Source organism: Barbatula barbatula (genome assembly GCF_947034865.1).
Source record: "Barbatula barbatula genome assembly, chromosome: 19".
NCBI lineage: Eukaryota > Metazoa > Chordata > Actinopteri > Cypriniformes > Nemacheilidae > Barbatula > Barbatula barbatula.
Window position 1 is genome coordinate 9,823,241 of NC_136782.1, and position 16,058 is coordinate 9,839,298.

Consider the following 16,058-nt stretch of genomic DNA (forward strand, 5'->3'; position numbering starts at 1 on the left):
CGGTGCTTCTTTCTTCAAGCTTCAAGTAAATCCTCTTACACAGCATTAATTACACCTAGTATGCAATTATCACAGCATCTTTTCTGCACACTGCCTGATAACTGTGTGGGGTGCGTGAGATCTTAGAGGAAGTTGTGCGGCCCAATTAACAGCACAGAAGGTGAGAGATTGTAAGGACTGGAGTTATCCGTGACATCTACAGGCAAAGATCTTTCTGCAAGACTACACTACAGCGACAAGACGGGTTGTGTGTCATTTAGAATTGAACTGAGAATGCCTTATAAATTACACATCAGATTTTGAATTTCAATTGAATTAGAATTGAGAAAGCGATAAGGATGCCGAAGTGAAATTAGAACGTATTAAGTAGAAATGGGAAGAAATAATGTAACGTTTATATTATAACATGTTACAGTAAAGTTGTAATTCTGTCAATGTGGATTAACAATGAAAAATATTTTTGTAAATATAAGCATGTATTCATCTTTGCGAATTACAACCAACGGCTCGCTCCCACCCCTCCCACGCACATATAAAGCACTACGGTTGCTGACACATGGCTAACATGTCGTTACGTTTTCGCTTCTTTGCTGAAGGATATAACGTTTTTATGAATATAGAGCGGTTTGTCCAGCTACTGTAGATGGAAACAACATGGTGAATTTTATTTACCGTAAATTTACGTTCCAATTTACGTCCTTACCATTTGGGACATAACTAATTTAATTTGCCAAACCATGCTTTCTGCACAGATTTTATGTAAATAAAACATATATTATGTAAACACAGACTCGCGATTAATCGTTTAACAGCCCTAATTGGTATACTGTGACAATATCAATTATATTTATTTTTCTAACTCAGGCTGTTGTCATATCACGGCTGAACCACAGAAAGTTGCACATAAAATTTCTTCAAAGAACCATGTCACTTTACACTCATGTCTTTTTTGCATGTGGGGCCATAATTAAAGATCAGCCACGTCATGTTTCCTCTGCATTATCACAGGTGATGCCTGTAAAGTGGAATTAAAAGAAGTTTTCCATTGGTGCGAGTAAGAAGCTGCTTTGAATATCAACACAAAGCCAGTGGAACGCAATGATGAAAGGTACGCAGAGATCAAACCTGAAGACATGATAAACACTCGTGATAGATCAATGCTTGATGAGTTACAATGGCCTGCTTTGTTGAAACTTTAGCCTTTTGGAAACGGGAATACGAGATGAAACAAAGAGCCCACAGGGATGGCTGCCAGCCTACAGGTCTGTGACATAAAATCCAACGCTATTACAGTCATATGAAAACATCAAATTTGGGTTGTGAGACTAAGCGCTCCCTAGAGCATTGTGGGCAATCAACCTGGCTACAATTTTGTTTTACATTAGTATGATTTAGGTAAGTTACCACTTGTCCAAGCTTAACACATGATAAGAGTTGATGGGTGTTTTACCCGTCCTTTGGTGCGGTTCTTTCGTTTGGGGACGTCTTCCTCCAACTCTTCCACATCCAATTCATGGGGAAAGTCTCCCACCAGCAGCTTCTGTGACCAAAAGGAAAAATCAGCACACGTGAGTCCTCTATACACAGAAAGAGTTTAAACCAGTGGTCCTTAGCTGATGAGTCACGTCAAACACGCCTCTACAGTATATCTGTTCATTGCAAGACATGCGTTTATCCTCAAAAACGGTTAACCAAACTAACTACATTGAAATATTCAGATGAAATTAAATCGATATTTAATCTCAATTATGTTTTTTACACATAAAGGCTCTGCAATTCATGTATTGAGGAGCCAAAGACAATATTTGTTTTACATCACGGTAATAATTGTGGAGCCAATGCAGTTTATAATAATAGCACTACATTTCAGTATTAGATTTTATGGATCAGATATAGATTTTTTTGTTTACTTCTAAATGATAATTTTAGTCACTGCTTGATCCCCAATGTAATCTCTGGATTTATATTACACTACACTAATATGTCAAATTAGCTGCACTAACAACTGGGACTGTAACAGACCCCTTGAAAAACAATACCAGAGGCAAACATCATTAATATTAGTCGGCCATAAACACTAGCATGTAAAGACCATAAGCAGGAGAAACCGGATCTACCCAGCGGACTCAGAATTACATTGCTCAGTAAACACAATGCAGATGCAGTGCATCAACACTTTATGAGACGGACCCGATTGACACCAGCACATACAAGTCTGCATTTTGTCATAAAAAAAAGGAAACTGGAAAGACAAGACCGTTTGAAAAGCCATTGTCATAAGACACTCATGCAAAACAGGCCAATACATCAGACAAAATGGAGAACCTCAATCTAAAATAGTTTTTAGTGACTGTAACCACACTATTTGCATTTAAATTCATTTGTATTGTGTTCATCTATCATGTACGCTGAGACAAACACTCTACACCTCATTTATAAACAGAATGAACACAAGTTTTTCACTTCTGTTGAAGTTGGGCATGGGGCTTACCAAAAAGCTGGTTAAATTAGATTTTCTATTTGTTTTTTTTAAGTTGGTGAAGTTTAACTTACTATAAGAGAATGATTTTAAATGTTAAATGTGTATATCTGCTTAACATTTGCTCATGTTTTGTGAGTATTCCAGTAAGATTCTAGATAAAATCAAGCCAAAAAACTTGAATGAATTAACTTGTGCATCTTGAACACTAACTATGAAGCTGCAATTTGTACAATTTTCAGTCTTCAGGCTTTTATTTCATGGCTAAACATAGCATATTCAAAATACTGCCTCTCTCATATTATGCCATTGCTCTGATTGGTTACGCCTCTACTCTGACACTAACTGCTGGAATTAAATTCAAGATACCGCCAAGGGCTTAGCCTCCCACTGCCTTCTGTGCTTCACAGTACACCAAATACTGGCCACTACCACTGCACAGCTCCCCCATAACTCCACACAAAGTGTTCACACTTTTTTCAATCTTTGCCCCCTGTAAGTGAATTCTCAGTCACTGTCAGAGCAATCAACGTAACGGCTACACTCGAAAAAAAGCCTAGAAACATCCTACAATTTATACTTTGTAGGATTCCTACTCACATCACACGGGATGCATAATATTTAAACCTGATTTGAGGACGATTTCATTATTATAACCATTTATTATTCAAGTGTAATTTATTACACCCATATAATTGTTTTGTTTTGCATGTTGTTTGCATTTAAACAAGCAAAATTCATCATCCATGCATACATTCAAATTCGTCAGACTAATATTACACAGCTGTCCCAAAATTAAGTTGAAGAGCCTCATAGATTGTTTGTACAAGCAACCTTTATTTACGTTTTAAAGAGTCGTCATACAATGACATTACAACATATCAAAAAGAGGCTTAATTTTTATGTAATGTTTACACTTTTTAGACGGTCCCCTACTCACCATTTTCCAATGTTCAATTTGCTTTTACACTTATGCATTTGGCAGAAGCTTTAGATAAGCGCCCTATAGTGCATTCAAGGTATATATATTTAGCTTTTCAATGCAATGTTCAATCAATTGAGAATTCCCACAGAATTATGACACAGGAAAGCTGTCAAGTGTTTTAGTTCCTGCGAGGGCCTGAGGTTATGCAGGAAGCAGGATCAGGGGTTTACTCCTATGAGACGGAGTGCTCTAAAGAGTGCACTTAATTAAAGTGCTAATTGGTTAACTGTCCACCCCTGAGATGGCTGTCATATTGTGTGCAAAACAGAAACTACGGCGTGACAGCTCAATCGTGGCAGCTTCATTAGGGTCCCTATTCATTCATGTCAACACACAGTCAAACATAAATACCTTTGAACCCAGAGATGTTAAAAATATGCAACCTCTCCCTGCAAAATCAATACAAAAGCTTTGTCAAATATGCTGACATACTCTGTACACCAATATGCTCGCGCTCACGAGTATACACGCGCGTTGTGGTTAACAAGGAAGTGTGCCAGTGGGGGCGTGCCGGGCTTGCGGGGAATTGTTTCACTGCCAAACACAGAAACAAATATGATGGAGGAATGAGAAGCGAAGAGAATAGAATAAAGAGTAATGGAGAGAAAGGCTGTGTTAGAAAGCAGACGACCGCTGAATGAAGTTGTGGAGAACCAAATACAAACACTCAAAGTGAATGCAGAAGACAGTGTGTGTGAGGTGGGGAATTCACTAGAAATGAATAGTAACTGGAAATAGTGATGGTAATTTCGACACGCTCTCTGCTGGTTTGGTCCACAATTCTCTAAAGGAATTTAGCAAATCAGGTAAAGGTGCAAAATTAGCCTGAACCTGATTAGCAAGTTTTATGATTGCAATATGTAATTTGAAACACATCGTCCGCCAAAATTTTATTTATTTTTGTTAATTTACTCACCCTTAGGCCCAGTGGTGCCAGGTCTGTGGTTTTCCTGTAAAGCCCTGTTTTTTTGTAGGTTAAAGATGAAAAGATTCATTCAGCTGTCAATCATAGGCTGTGTGTCCACCAAAGCAATTTAAAGCAGCTGAAAACGCTCTGGTTGCTATGATACACAATATCCGTTGAAATAATGTGTTATTCGTATTTTACAGATAGCTTGTTTAATCAACAAATATAATATTGGGGTAGCCCAAGGATATCACCTGGTACAAAGATGGATACAAAAATGGATACTTGTTTTTTTATAGTGTATCATTGTATAAGTAGAATGTACTGGTTGGTTGTTGTGGTATTTGTCCCACCCTTCTGCATTTCGATGGGAATGCATGAGCAATAAGAGATAAAAATGTCAGCTGCTTAAGTTATTTTAAAAAGTGCAGCTTTGGAAACAATTGAAAAATGATGCTGCATGGATTCAGGAACAAACGCTTTGGTAGACACACAGCCTTAAGGCAAGATGATTTAATTTATGAACAGACTGTGTTTATGATTTTCAAGAACAGTGAGTATTTTTTATGTATGAGAATGACATATTTAGTTTTGGTATTTGTGAGCCTGGACCACTAAACCAGACATAAGGGTCCATTTGTCGAAACTGAGATTTATACATCATCCGAAAGCTGAATAAATAAGCTTTATTAGTGTTGGACAATATTTGGCAGAGATGCAACTATTTGAAAATCTGCAATCTAAAGGTGCAAAACATCATCATTTTGAGAGAATCTGTTTTAAAGTTGTCCATCAGAGGCGATGTATCAAGCACTTGCTAAGAAGAAACAGGTTTGTTTTAACGCTCTCTGTTGGTTTACCAATGTAATGACGTTGTGGAGAATAGATGACCCGGAAAGCAGAACTTCTAAGCTTTACATATATACCAAAATTGAGTGGGTAATTCCCAAAGAGCGGAAAGCAGCGAGTGACGTTTGAGGCCATTTTTGTTTGACTTTGTTGCATCGACTCACAAAAATGAAGTTTTATATATTTGCAGTAGGCAATTTACAAAATATCTTCCTCGAACATGATCTTTACTTAATATCCTAATGTCCCCCCTCTGTCGGTCTCTCGACGTTGTGTCGAGATTGACAAAATGGGATTTGACTTGAGAACATAACGTAAATGTCGGAAATCTGTCGGACCGTCAATACCCTGTCACGCTCACCGAACCTGTCACCTATGGGCAGCGTCAGACTGTCCCATATTGGAACCACGCCACAGAGGATGAGGGGCTTCCACTGCGGCAGATCTAGCTGGCACCACCCTTTATGCCATGGCCATTCTGCCACCAGACTAAGGCGTTGAAGCAGTTAATCGAGGGGAAGCGTGACCCAGTCATTATGCAGGAACGGGGCGACCAAGGTGATGTGGTGCATGCAGTGTTGGACGATGTCCACTTTGGTCATGCGATAGAGACACCTTTGGCTCTATCTTGCGCAGATGTGAGATGTTGTGAAAGCCCACTTTCTTGATGTACCCAGTGTGGGCTGTTGGTGATACCTCTGAAGACAACATGACCCGGCCCCCATCAGGGCGTTGAGGTCCTGGACAGCGTCTGCATCCCAGCAGCTCTGCCCCTCCACACAGCTCCCCAGCATGTCATGATGGGTATTGAGGACTATCCGTCTCGGCTATGTGATCTGGTTTGCCAGGCACCCCGCCCAAGTTTCAGGGCATTCTCTTACCTCAGTCAGAGGCGAGGGCGCTCCTGCGCTTTGGGCCGAGGTTACAACCCTCCTGGAGAAGGGGGTGATCGAGCCCGTCCCTCTGGTCGAGATGTCTTAGGGGTTACAGCCCTATCCTATCTGCGGTGATAGCAGAAGCGAGACACCAGGGTTTGTTTGTGGTTATCGACCCGAAGGGCAGGTAGTTCATGTCTCAGTTCTCCAGTGGCTCACACCGTTTCTTCGGTCTACCCGCAAGGGTCGACATCTGGAACCTCCACGTATGGATGGGACGAGGAGATCCTGAGTGACCTGTCTCCCGTAGTCGTGAGCACAGTCACTCAGGCAAGAGCTAACCACTAGGCGACTGTATGCTTAAGTGGCGCCTCTTCTTGTTCTGGTGCGCTTCCCGCTTGGAAGACCCACAGATTTGTGTGGTCAGTGTCGCACTGTCCCCCTCAGGTAAGTATCTTTGATGGCAGGACCCAATCAGCAGATTCCTAAGGGGTGCACCGGGGGGGGGGCTAATCCTCGACGTCCACACCTTCGTGCCTTAACGTGGCCCTAGTGGGCCTGCGTAAAGGCCCTGTTCGAGCCCCTCGGACGACCCAACCTTCCTCTTTCTTCTGATGGCGCTCGACCCCTAGGAGGATGGGGAATCTGCATCCACCCTCTGTGTCCAGCAAGTGCCTAGAGCTTGCGGGCAACCCCGAACTGTGTTAGTCACCAGCCTGGCGGGGACGCTCACTTTTGACTGGAAATCGTGACACATGCAGCCTCATGGGGTTTTCGATAGGAATCCCATTCTGTCAGTCTCAACACAACGTTGGCAAGGATTCCCTGATGGAGGGAAGGAGACATTGTGTCCATCATGCAACAGGCGCTGGGCCGGCCCGCAGCAGCGAACGAGAGTGCCTCTCAGTTTCCTCAGCCCAAAAAGGTGAATGAATGGGCACGTCCATTGGCGTGCTGTCCCATTCACCAAGTTCATTGGCCTGTACAAAAGTATAATCAGAGATGATAGGTTCTCAAGTCAAACCCCATTCTATCAGTCTCGACACATCTCGTTCCCTCCATCAGGGAACCGAGGTTACATCCGTAACCAAGACAATTTTTGGCATAAAAGAAAAATCGATCATTTTGACCCATACAATGTATTGTTGGCAATTGCACATCTTTACACAGATCTGTCAACTCTGCTTCAGAAGAACAGTAAAGAAGATTTTTTAACTGTTGTCCTTGTGGATTCATAAAATGCCTCGGGTATCAGAGAACAGGCACAGGCAACATAACACAATCTTCCTTTTGTACGTGCAAATGTCATTAATGTGACAGGAAGATCACGTTTTAGAAACACCGACACGTTTGCTTGAGGCTTTGAATTACTGATAATAATTCTGTAAATAACGTTCAGATCATTGTCTTACCTCATAAGATATCGTCAGGAGCCACAGGGATAACTATTGTATTGCCTTGCATTTCATGAACCACCAAGCACCACAGTTTCAGCTAAAACATATTTTACTCTTCTACTGAAGAAAATGTGTCACTACAGTACATCTTGGATGTCCAAAGCATAAACAAATTAACAAAACAGGTATATTTAAATTACCTGGCATTCACTCATGGGTTCCTCTTCCTTTGTCTCAACCTTCTTATCCAGGAGTTCTCCACTGAGGAGAGACTCCAGCACCGGACCTTCAGGAACACCTCCTTCTTTCTTCAGCGTTGCCTCATAATCTGAACACACACACACAATCTTTCTAATGTACACTTTCATTTTGGTGACTATCCCTAATACTGTCAAGAACTGTCCAGGTCTTATCTAATGGGATGGGTAATGGATGGAAAGCCGCTATATTTCAGTGTGTAGTAAGACAGTGTGTCAATATTGGAACATAGTAACACATCATAAAACTGAATCACAGAACTCTTTGTGGTATACTGTTTGTTTACATGCAAGCTCTGGCTGTATATTCTACACCGCAGGAGTAGAGGGCCTGGAGGGCCGCAGACCTGCAGTTTTGGCTTTAATCTCTGCTTCAACACACCTGTCAGATGTTTTTATGTATTCCAGAGGACCTGGATTATATATTTCAGTGTTTAATTGAGGATGAAGCTAAACTCTACTAATGCCAGATCACCCCTGTTCTGCACTGTGAAATCATAATGCTGGGTTCACACCAAAAGCGAAGCATCGCATTCCACGCTCTTTATTACTTGCGGGAAAAGTTTGTTATTTCGCGTAATCTGACAAATATTTTCAACCCTCGTGGAAGACAAGATTGACGCGCATTCGCAGCAATTTTGCCCCTCCGATCGAGAGTTTGCGTCTATACGCGTCCTTTGACTTTGTATGTAATTTACTCACGCAAATCCCTTAATTCGCGTTTGGTGTGAACCCAGTGTAAGATTGCAGTTAAAAAGTATTATTCCTACCTGATGGAGCTTAGTATCAGATGTTTCTCCCAAAACTGAGAAAAGTATTAAAATAAATTAAGAGTACGGAGCTGTGAAATGAATGTAGAGTAATGTATAGGTAAAATAATCTGGATTTTGGTACATTTGATTAGAAATATTCAATAATAAAAAATGCCAATAATATTGACTTTTAGATGCGGATTTGGCAAATATGAGCTCATTTTGTGACATCTTTTCTGAAGACATTTGTAAGATCCAGAAACAGGAGACCTAAGCAAATGTTTCTATTTGCTCTATTTAGTCTCATTGATGTCTAGGAGAAATAACCGAGATATTAAAGAGGACTCATCACATCAAATTTTAATTTCTCAATTCATGTTCCTTACCAATCTTAAACTCGAAAGGTCCAAGACGTGGATCCTCTAAAATGTTTAACCGTCTTTTCTTCCTCCAGCAGCGTGCAGGATAGGTATACAGCTGCCCAGGTGCCACACCTGTGTCCAAAAGAACAAGAGCGGGTATTGTGACATGAGCTTTGTCTCTACTTCAGAAACCTCAGAACAGATTCAACACATGTGCAGTTTCCTGAACCCATAAATAAGCACCTGGCCCCCGATGGGTCTTCTCCATCCATATGTAGCAGTTACTTTGTGCTACGCCTGTTTGTGAGTCGAGGAAGGGCAGACGCATAGAGCGCTCGGCGCAGAGTCGAGCATTATAACTGCGGCAGTGCTCGATTGCCTCTCGGTAGAACTCCTCACCGAGGCTAGAAAAAGATGGAAAGTGACAGTTAAAAAAGGCCTGCAGGGCCTGTGGTGTGATTTTATTGCCCAATAACTTATATTAAGACTATCTTTATTTATTATTGGGTCTATATCTTTGGACAAACATGTACAGTTCCTAGATTTTAATATAATCCATATACAATAAAAAAATGAGGACAGTAAAAAAACTTTGGAAAGAAAAACACACAAATTGACATCACACTTATAGAGTGGTTTCAGGAAGTGGCACATTTAAAACATGCCACCATGGCAACATTATTTGGCCAGCATCCATGATTCATATGAGAAAGCACACAGTCAACAGATCTGTCTTCAGAAACATGTAAGCTTGTATTAAAGTGATGACGACAGAAGTACCAAACTGTTTATTGCAGGTAGAAACACTGCTAAGAAATCTGCTGTATTTGTATGATTAGAGTAAGACTAGAGTAAATACAACTATATAATACAACTCTCATTAATAAGTAAATAACAAATAGTATAGATGCAAAACAAGTCTGTTGATGATTTACATTTAAATATTAACTTTTGAAAACAGGAATAAAAATAAAATCAGATTTTTAACTGTATGGATGCACAATATTTTCAGAAACACACTTGCGACCAGACATTGCAACTCGCTATGGGAATAGTGCCTAGTAACTGTAGATACCGATAACATTAGTCTATGTGCATGAACTAAGGAAGCAGCAACTTTTGAACATAAAACATTTATTGTGGTTTGGTAGTCATCGTTTACAAGCTTAACACTAAATTCGTGATGAGGCACGATCATGCTACCTAAGCTATTGAGATCGGGCAACATTACATTATCTCCAGTCTACCATACAGTTATAAATTGTGAACCAGTAACCAACCTGAGCACAGCCAAATTACTAATACGCTCAAAAGTACAGGATTGTAAGAAACAAATGTACATATAGACATAAGACTTTAAAATCCAGTAGCTGGAAGGCTAACTTTAGGCTACCTTCACCCAGGCTATGAGTAAAACAGGTGATGGGCGGGGCTTGTGAACCTACCTGCGTAACAAAGTTACAAGTGTGATTTCAGCCGATAGAGGGCTGCTTAGCTAGCAGCGGCAGTAAAATTCGTCCAGTTAAGTATAATAAAATAATTTTATAGAGATTAAGATTGTATTTGCTTTAAGAGAGAGGATGACAGTCATTAAACATAGCACAGCTGTCAAGGAATTCTGGAATTGATTTCTGGGCCAACCATTATTATTAAAAAATATCTGACCAATCAGAATCAAGTCTCCCAGAGCCATGTAAAAATACGTATGCGGTGAATTTATGAATTAAAAATATTATAAATTGTTTAAAAATTTCACGGTATTCTTTAAATTTAGCTGTATAATTTTTAAGCAAATGCCAATTACGTAAATTGACATCTTAGCAGTAAATGTCCCTGTTTAACTGGCGGAGTGATACGAAAGAAAATATCAGAGACACAGTCCGATCTGGTTTCTGCTGATGCACTGTTGTTTGTTTCATTGTAATGAAAAGCACCGGGTATGCGGGAGAGAGAAAAACAATATTACATCATGCAACAATGACTACATCCCTCAAATAAATTGACTGAGGCTCAGGGTGATGTTGATGATGTAACCGTAAAACACTTTGATTGGTGAACTTGTCAATTTTCCCCTTGCAGGGAAATGCATATGCGCCTTGAGGCGGAAGACTAACAACTCGGTCATAAATAAATGAAACAAAATGGAACAAAATGGTGGCTGTACCAAAACAAAACACAAACAAATAAGTTGTAACACAAGCATGCGGTTTTCCATCTAATTGCGCAGTACTAAAAAAAACAATACAAAGAAATGCAGGCTGGTACATCCTGGTCTGTCAGTGTCGGGTGGAATCAATTTTCAACATGTGTGAAAAACCACTAAGTGTGAAGGGGGAGTAAATTACAGAGCATCGAATGTCATATGCTCAGGTCCACCAGAGAGGAAATATTAAGTCCTGTGGTGAAGTACTGCGGGCTCCATTAATACACCCCTGCACTCAGCAGATACTCAGACCGCCGTCGCTCTTACACAATGGACCAGTAATATCAAAAGGTCAGTGCGCATGAAAAACGAAGTTCGGAGTCTGTGTGATTATGTGAGAAATGGCACTACCCAGAAACATCTTGTGGAATGATGTTGTGAGAGCTTCTGCATTCCTACAAGCCTTCTAAGGGGCGGTTCACATTCTGTGTCTTTTGCACGCGCAAGTTCGTTACTTTAAATGTAGACACGCGGTAGGCTCGATGCAGCACCAATGCACCTTGTTTTTCCAGGTGCGTTGGAGCTGCATTGAGTTGATAATAGTTTAACTTTTCAGAATGTTGAATGAGAAAGTTTTCCCCACGGTTTTAGGTGCGAAATGTGAATCGCCCCTAACTCGACTGTTCTTAAAATATATAAATAGATAAGTCTGAGATAATGAATTTTTTTTATTTACAGTACAGCTGTGTGCTAATATACTGACTGTTGAGAATGTATATTTTGGAATATTTGTATAAAGGGTTTCATTTTTTTATGTTAAAAGTATATGTATTCATTTAAACAAAATGCATATGCTGGTTTTATGTTCATCATATAGTAACACTGTTTTTGCCCCACTAACTCTATGATTTACATTGTTAGTGCTTTTCTGAATAGATGAATGTGATGTTCTTTCACAGAAGACTCCATCACTACCCTTTCCTTATTATTTAATGTGTTATGCGTGACCAGGGCTGGACACAAAACAACTTCCTGAAACACTCTGATGAGATGTCTTCTCTACATAAAGTTCCCAACTGGTCAAACTATTTAGGTTCACACAAATATGTGTATGTTGCATAGAATAGCATAGGGGGATGTGCCAATTACTGTGCTCCTGTTTCTGCTGGTATGACTGTGCACCAGTGAGGGGTAAGAACATCCAGATTTAACAAGCTTACCTGTTCTTTATGACGCCTCCACTTGATTGCCTGGGAAGAGAAGATGAAAGATGTCAGACCGATGTGACTGATATTCAAGCCTTCTATAAGGTTACCGCCAAACGCTATCACAGACATCATTAAAGGAGAAATGAGATTTCTATTCAAATCACGATTAACTGAAGGAAAAATGTCCTTATAAAAAACACCTCCCAATATATGCAAAATCGTGACACAAAAGTGACCTGTTCATGCATATATGAAGTTCTCAATAGTGTACATCACACTTTATTTTATTGTTTTATAAAGCATACAGTATGTAGCACATGTTTACATTTTCATGAGTAAAACTCAAATCAGGCGGACTTATCCCTTTAAGAAGAGATGTGAATCTAGTGTCTGCACACATATTTGCCCATGTTTTTTGGACCAGCCACAAAAGCAGCATGAGGCAGCAGCACGCTGCGGTTTTAGAGCTGACACGAAGAGCATGCACAGAAATAGAAAAGCGAAAATGCTGCTTATTGTCTCTTTAACTACATTACAGGGAAATGCATTATTTGTAGTCACTGCATTCAAGCTGTATGAGAGCCCAAAAACATATTAGGTGTCTTGGAAGAAAGCTGACAGGAGAAACGGGCGAGGTTGGCTAATATAAGAAAAATCAATAAGAGGAAGCGAGAGCCTGAAGCGAACCAACCAGAGTTTGGCTCGTGTGCATGCAGAGCTGGCCAGGAACTGCATCCGTTGGGAAAGTCTGCATGCCAGTGTGCCATGAGGAAGGGTTCTCTCTGCTTTGTGTGCACAAGCATGCTTAGAGAGACCGAAAGGTCGGGCGTACAGTATGTGCTTTCACGTGATCATGTATGTGAATTCGATTTCAGCCTTCAGACAGTTGTGATCACTTTGATCTAGTGACCAATGAGAAAGCACAGCGGGGAGGATAAACACATATCGGTCTCATTGTAGTGTCCAGTTCAGTCTGATGCGCTAAACAACTGACAAACAGGACTGGGTTATAAGACTACAACAGTTTTTAAGATTTATAATATTACGAACTATATGGCGATATGTTTAAGTATCTGTTTAAAGACGTTCTCTATTAATAACAATTATTATTACAATGTACAACCAAAAAATATAAAAATTTATAACGCTTTGGAAATAAACCTGTTTGAATTGAAACTTCAGTTTCATTTTTTTATTTATACAAAATATTGTATCGTGAACCCCTTATTGTGTATTGTATCGAGTGTTTTGTCGCACCCCTATGTAACTAAAGGGACACTTCACCTAAAAAGCTAAATAATTGTATTATTTACTTGCCCTCTTGTCATTTCAAACCTGTATGACTCTTTCTTCTGCAGAACACAAAAGTAGATATTTTGAAGAATGTTGGTTTCACCATTGGCCTCCATTGACTTCCATTGTATGGACACAAAACCACAAAAGATTTCTCAAAATATCTTCTTTTGTGTTCCACAGAAGAAAGAGTCATATAGGTTTAATAACGAAAAATCCCTACATATTCAAATACATCCTTATTTTCATACCAAATATACAGCATATTACAAATATATGATATATTCCCCCACACAAACAAATACCTTCGTACAACATGGTACCATCACTGCACCATGTATAGCCACAGGCTTGAAAGCGTACAGAAGAAACTTACTTATTGGTTACCCCAGCATAAAAGTGTCCAAGCCTTTGACTCTGATGTGGACTTAAGAACAGACTTGAAAGTCATAAAAGGAAACAGAGAAAAGACATAAATGCAAAGTAACTCACCCCTGAGGTTCATTCAAATACCCCCTAAAGCCAACACACGCGCTCGCACACACATAAAGTACAAACCTGTTTTTAAGTCTGGGCACGAAGCCGTCAACTTCCCCATTCACCCCACTGTGTGCTTCTAGGAACAAGTCTAACTTTCAGTCATAAGTTGACAGCTGTAGAAAATGTGTCTGTTTGTTTGTCTTTAAATGCAATCTCATTGTTTTACATCGTCTCATTGGCCTTGAGAACTGTGAGACGTGTCATGCTGGAATTTGAAGTAAGACCATCCATATGGAAATGGAACGCAGTCTTAAAGTTATAATAATAAGTGTGAACTACAATTTACTTGCGCACATTTAATTCAACCCTGGCCTCTAGAATCATACTAATTCTGACTGCCAATAAGCACATGGCTTCTAATACAAGATACAATAGTGTGAAGGAGCTTTTAGACGAAACCTCCCATGCCAGACTTCTTTTGTCAACATCACTGACAAATGGAGCACGGATCTGATCAGACACACCTGATGTAATAACTCTTGTGTTTTCATTACGTTTGAGTTTGCCGCATTCCATAATTCTAAATCACGCAACGGGCAAGTGTTGTTATATCGACGGCGTATATCAAAGCAGCTTTATGTGCGGCCTAATGGAAGCAACCCATCCAAATTATAATCTACTTTCTGAGAGCTATTCCTGGCAGATGCTGCCCATTTAAGAGTCTTTTTTATGACTAAAGCATTAAAAGAATCGTCAACATTCAAAATCCCGCAATTAAATGTTTTACTGATAATGCTTGATACGACATGAATGCAGGCTTGTAATAGCCACCCACAAATGACACAGAGAAAGCCACACAGACACACGCACGGTGGCTAAACAAAATAAAACAACAGCATGGTGCCTTTTCTCAGAATCAAAAAAGAACGAGAATAATAATTGCAAATAATATAAATAAAATTATAATAAGCAAATAGCTTCGAGCATCCGCACTGTCACTCCTCTGCAGAGCTGGATTTCCCTCAAAAATAGATCGACCTCCAAAATTAGCTTTACGTCTGTAGTCTGTTTAATAGAAACCAGTGAGGAGTCAGGGAGGGAGACGCTGTCTGAAACTGTCTTTAACCTCACGTGTGAATCTTTTATTATTCTCAATACAGCACCAAAAAGGCTCCCCGTGCCAATTAGTCTCAATTAACAGTTTCCCCCTTGAAAAGTAACAGAGAGCCCCCTCTAGAGGACACACTGTGTCAGTTAAAAACAAGCTGTGATGAAGTACAGTACTCCCAAGTTAATTGAACGTATGCACGCACACATGCTCATAAAATCTTTCCAGCATTCATCAACAATACATCAAAGTCAGCAACAAGTCAACAGCACAAAGTGAAAATGCTTGATTGTGTACAATATGATCATAATAATAATAACATTAATAACAATAATTTTTATTGTTATTGTAAATATAATTATTATTATTATTATTAATAATAATAGCAATAACAGACAATAAAAACAATCACAATAATTATAATATTGTGTGTAGTCTGATAATAATAATAATAATAATAATAAATATTGTTGTTATTAATTGTTATTGAAAATATAACTAATATAATGATGATTAATAATGATTCTAATAATAACGAGAAAAACTATCATAATAATAACAATTTTACCACTGCTATTATAATTATTTATGGTATTGTATTGTTATTATTATTACAAATATTATAAAAGCAAGAGAAAGATATCAGAAAAACTAAATATTTACATATTGCTGCCAGCAAGTTATGATTCTAAGGCCAAAAACTATTTTGTGCAATTATGATGCTTTTTTGTAAATGCATCTCTGCCTCACATGTGTTTGAAGATAACTTTTGTACACTTTTTGTTTTACACTGTAACGTTCAAAGAGCATTAATATGTACAGCAAGTTGCTTAAATTAAAGTTTTAGATTTAATTATGAAATCATAATTTTATCTTGAAATAAATATTTACACAAATTCTAAAGTGTCAAATTCAACTCCAATCACAGCTCACAGCTTCTGACATTAACTAATGCATGCAAAT

General features: G+C 39.2%; 1 protein-coding gene across 1 annotated transcript in view; it reads right to left on the minus strand.

Annotated features, from left to right (window-relative positions):
- Positions 1-16,058, minus strand: part of dpf1 (double PHD fingers 1) — a 41,755-nt gene that overhangs the window by 18,918 nt on the left and 6,779 nt on the right. The window contains exons 2-6 of the mRNA XM_079482188.1: positions 12,227-12,256; positions 9,107-9,267; positions 8,888-8,995; positions 7,693-7,820; positions 1,451-1,540 (exon numbers count right to left, since the gene is read on the minus strand). Of these exons, the coding sequence (XP_079338314.1) occupies positions 1,451-1,540; positions 7,693-7,820; positions 8,888-8,995; positions 9,107-9,267; positions 12,227-12,256 (517 nt within the window). The remainder of the gene's footprint in view (positions 1-1,450; positions 1,541-7,692; positions 7,821-8,887; positions 8,996-9,106; positions 9,268-12,226; positions 12,257-16,058) is intronic.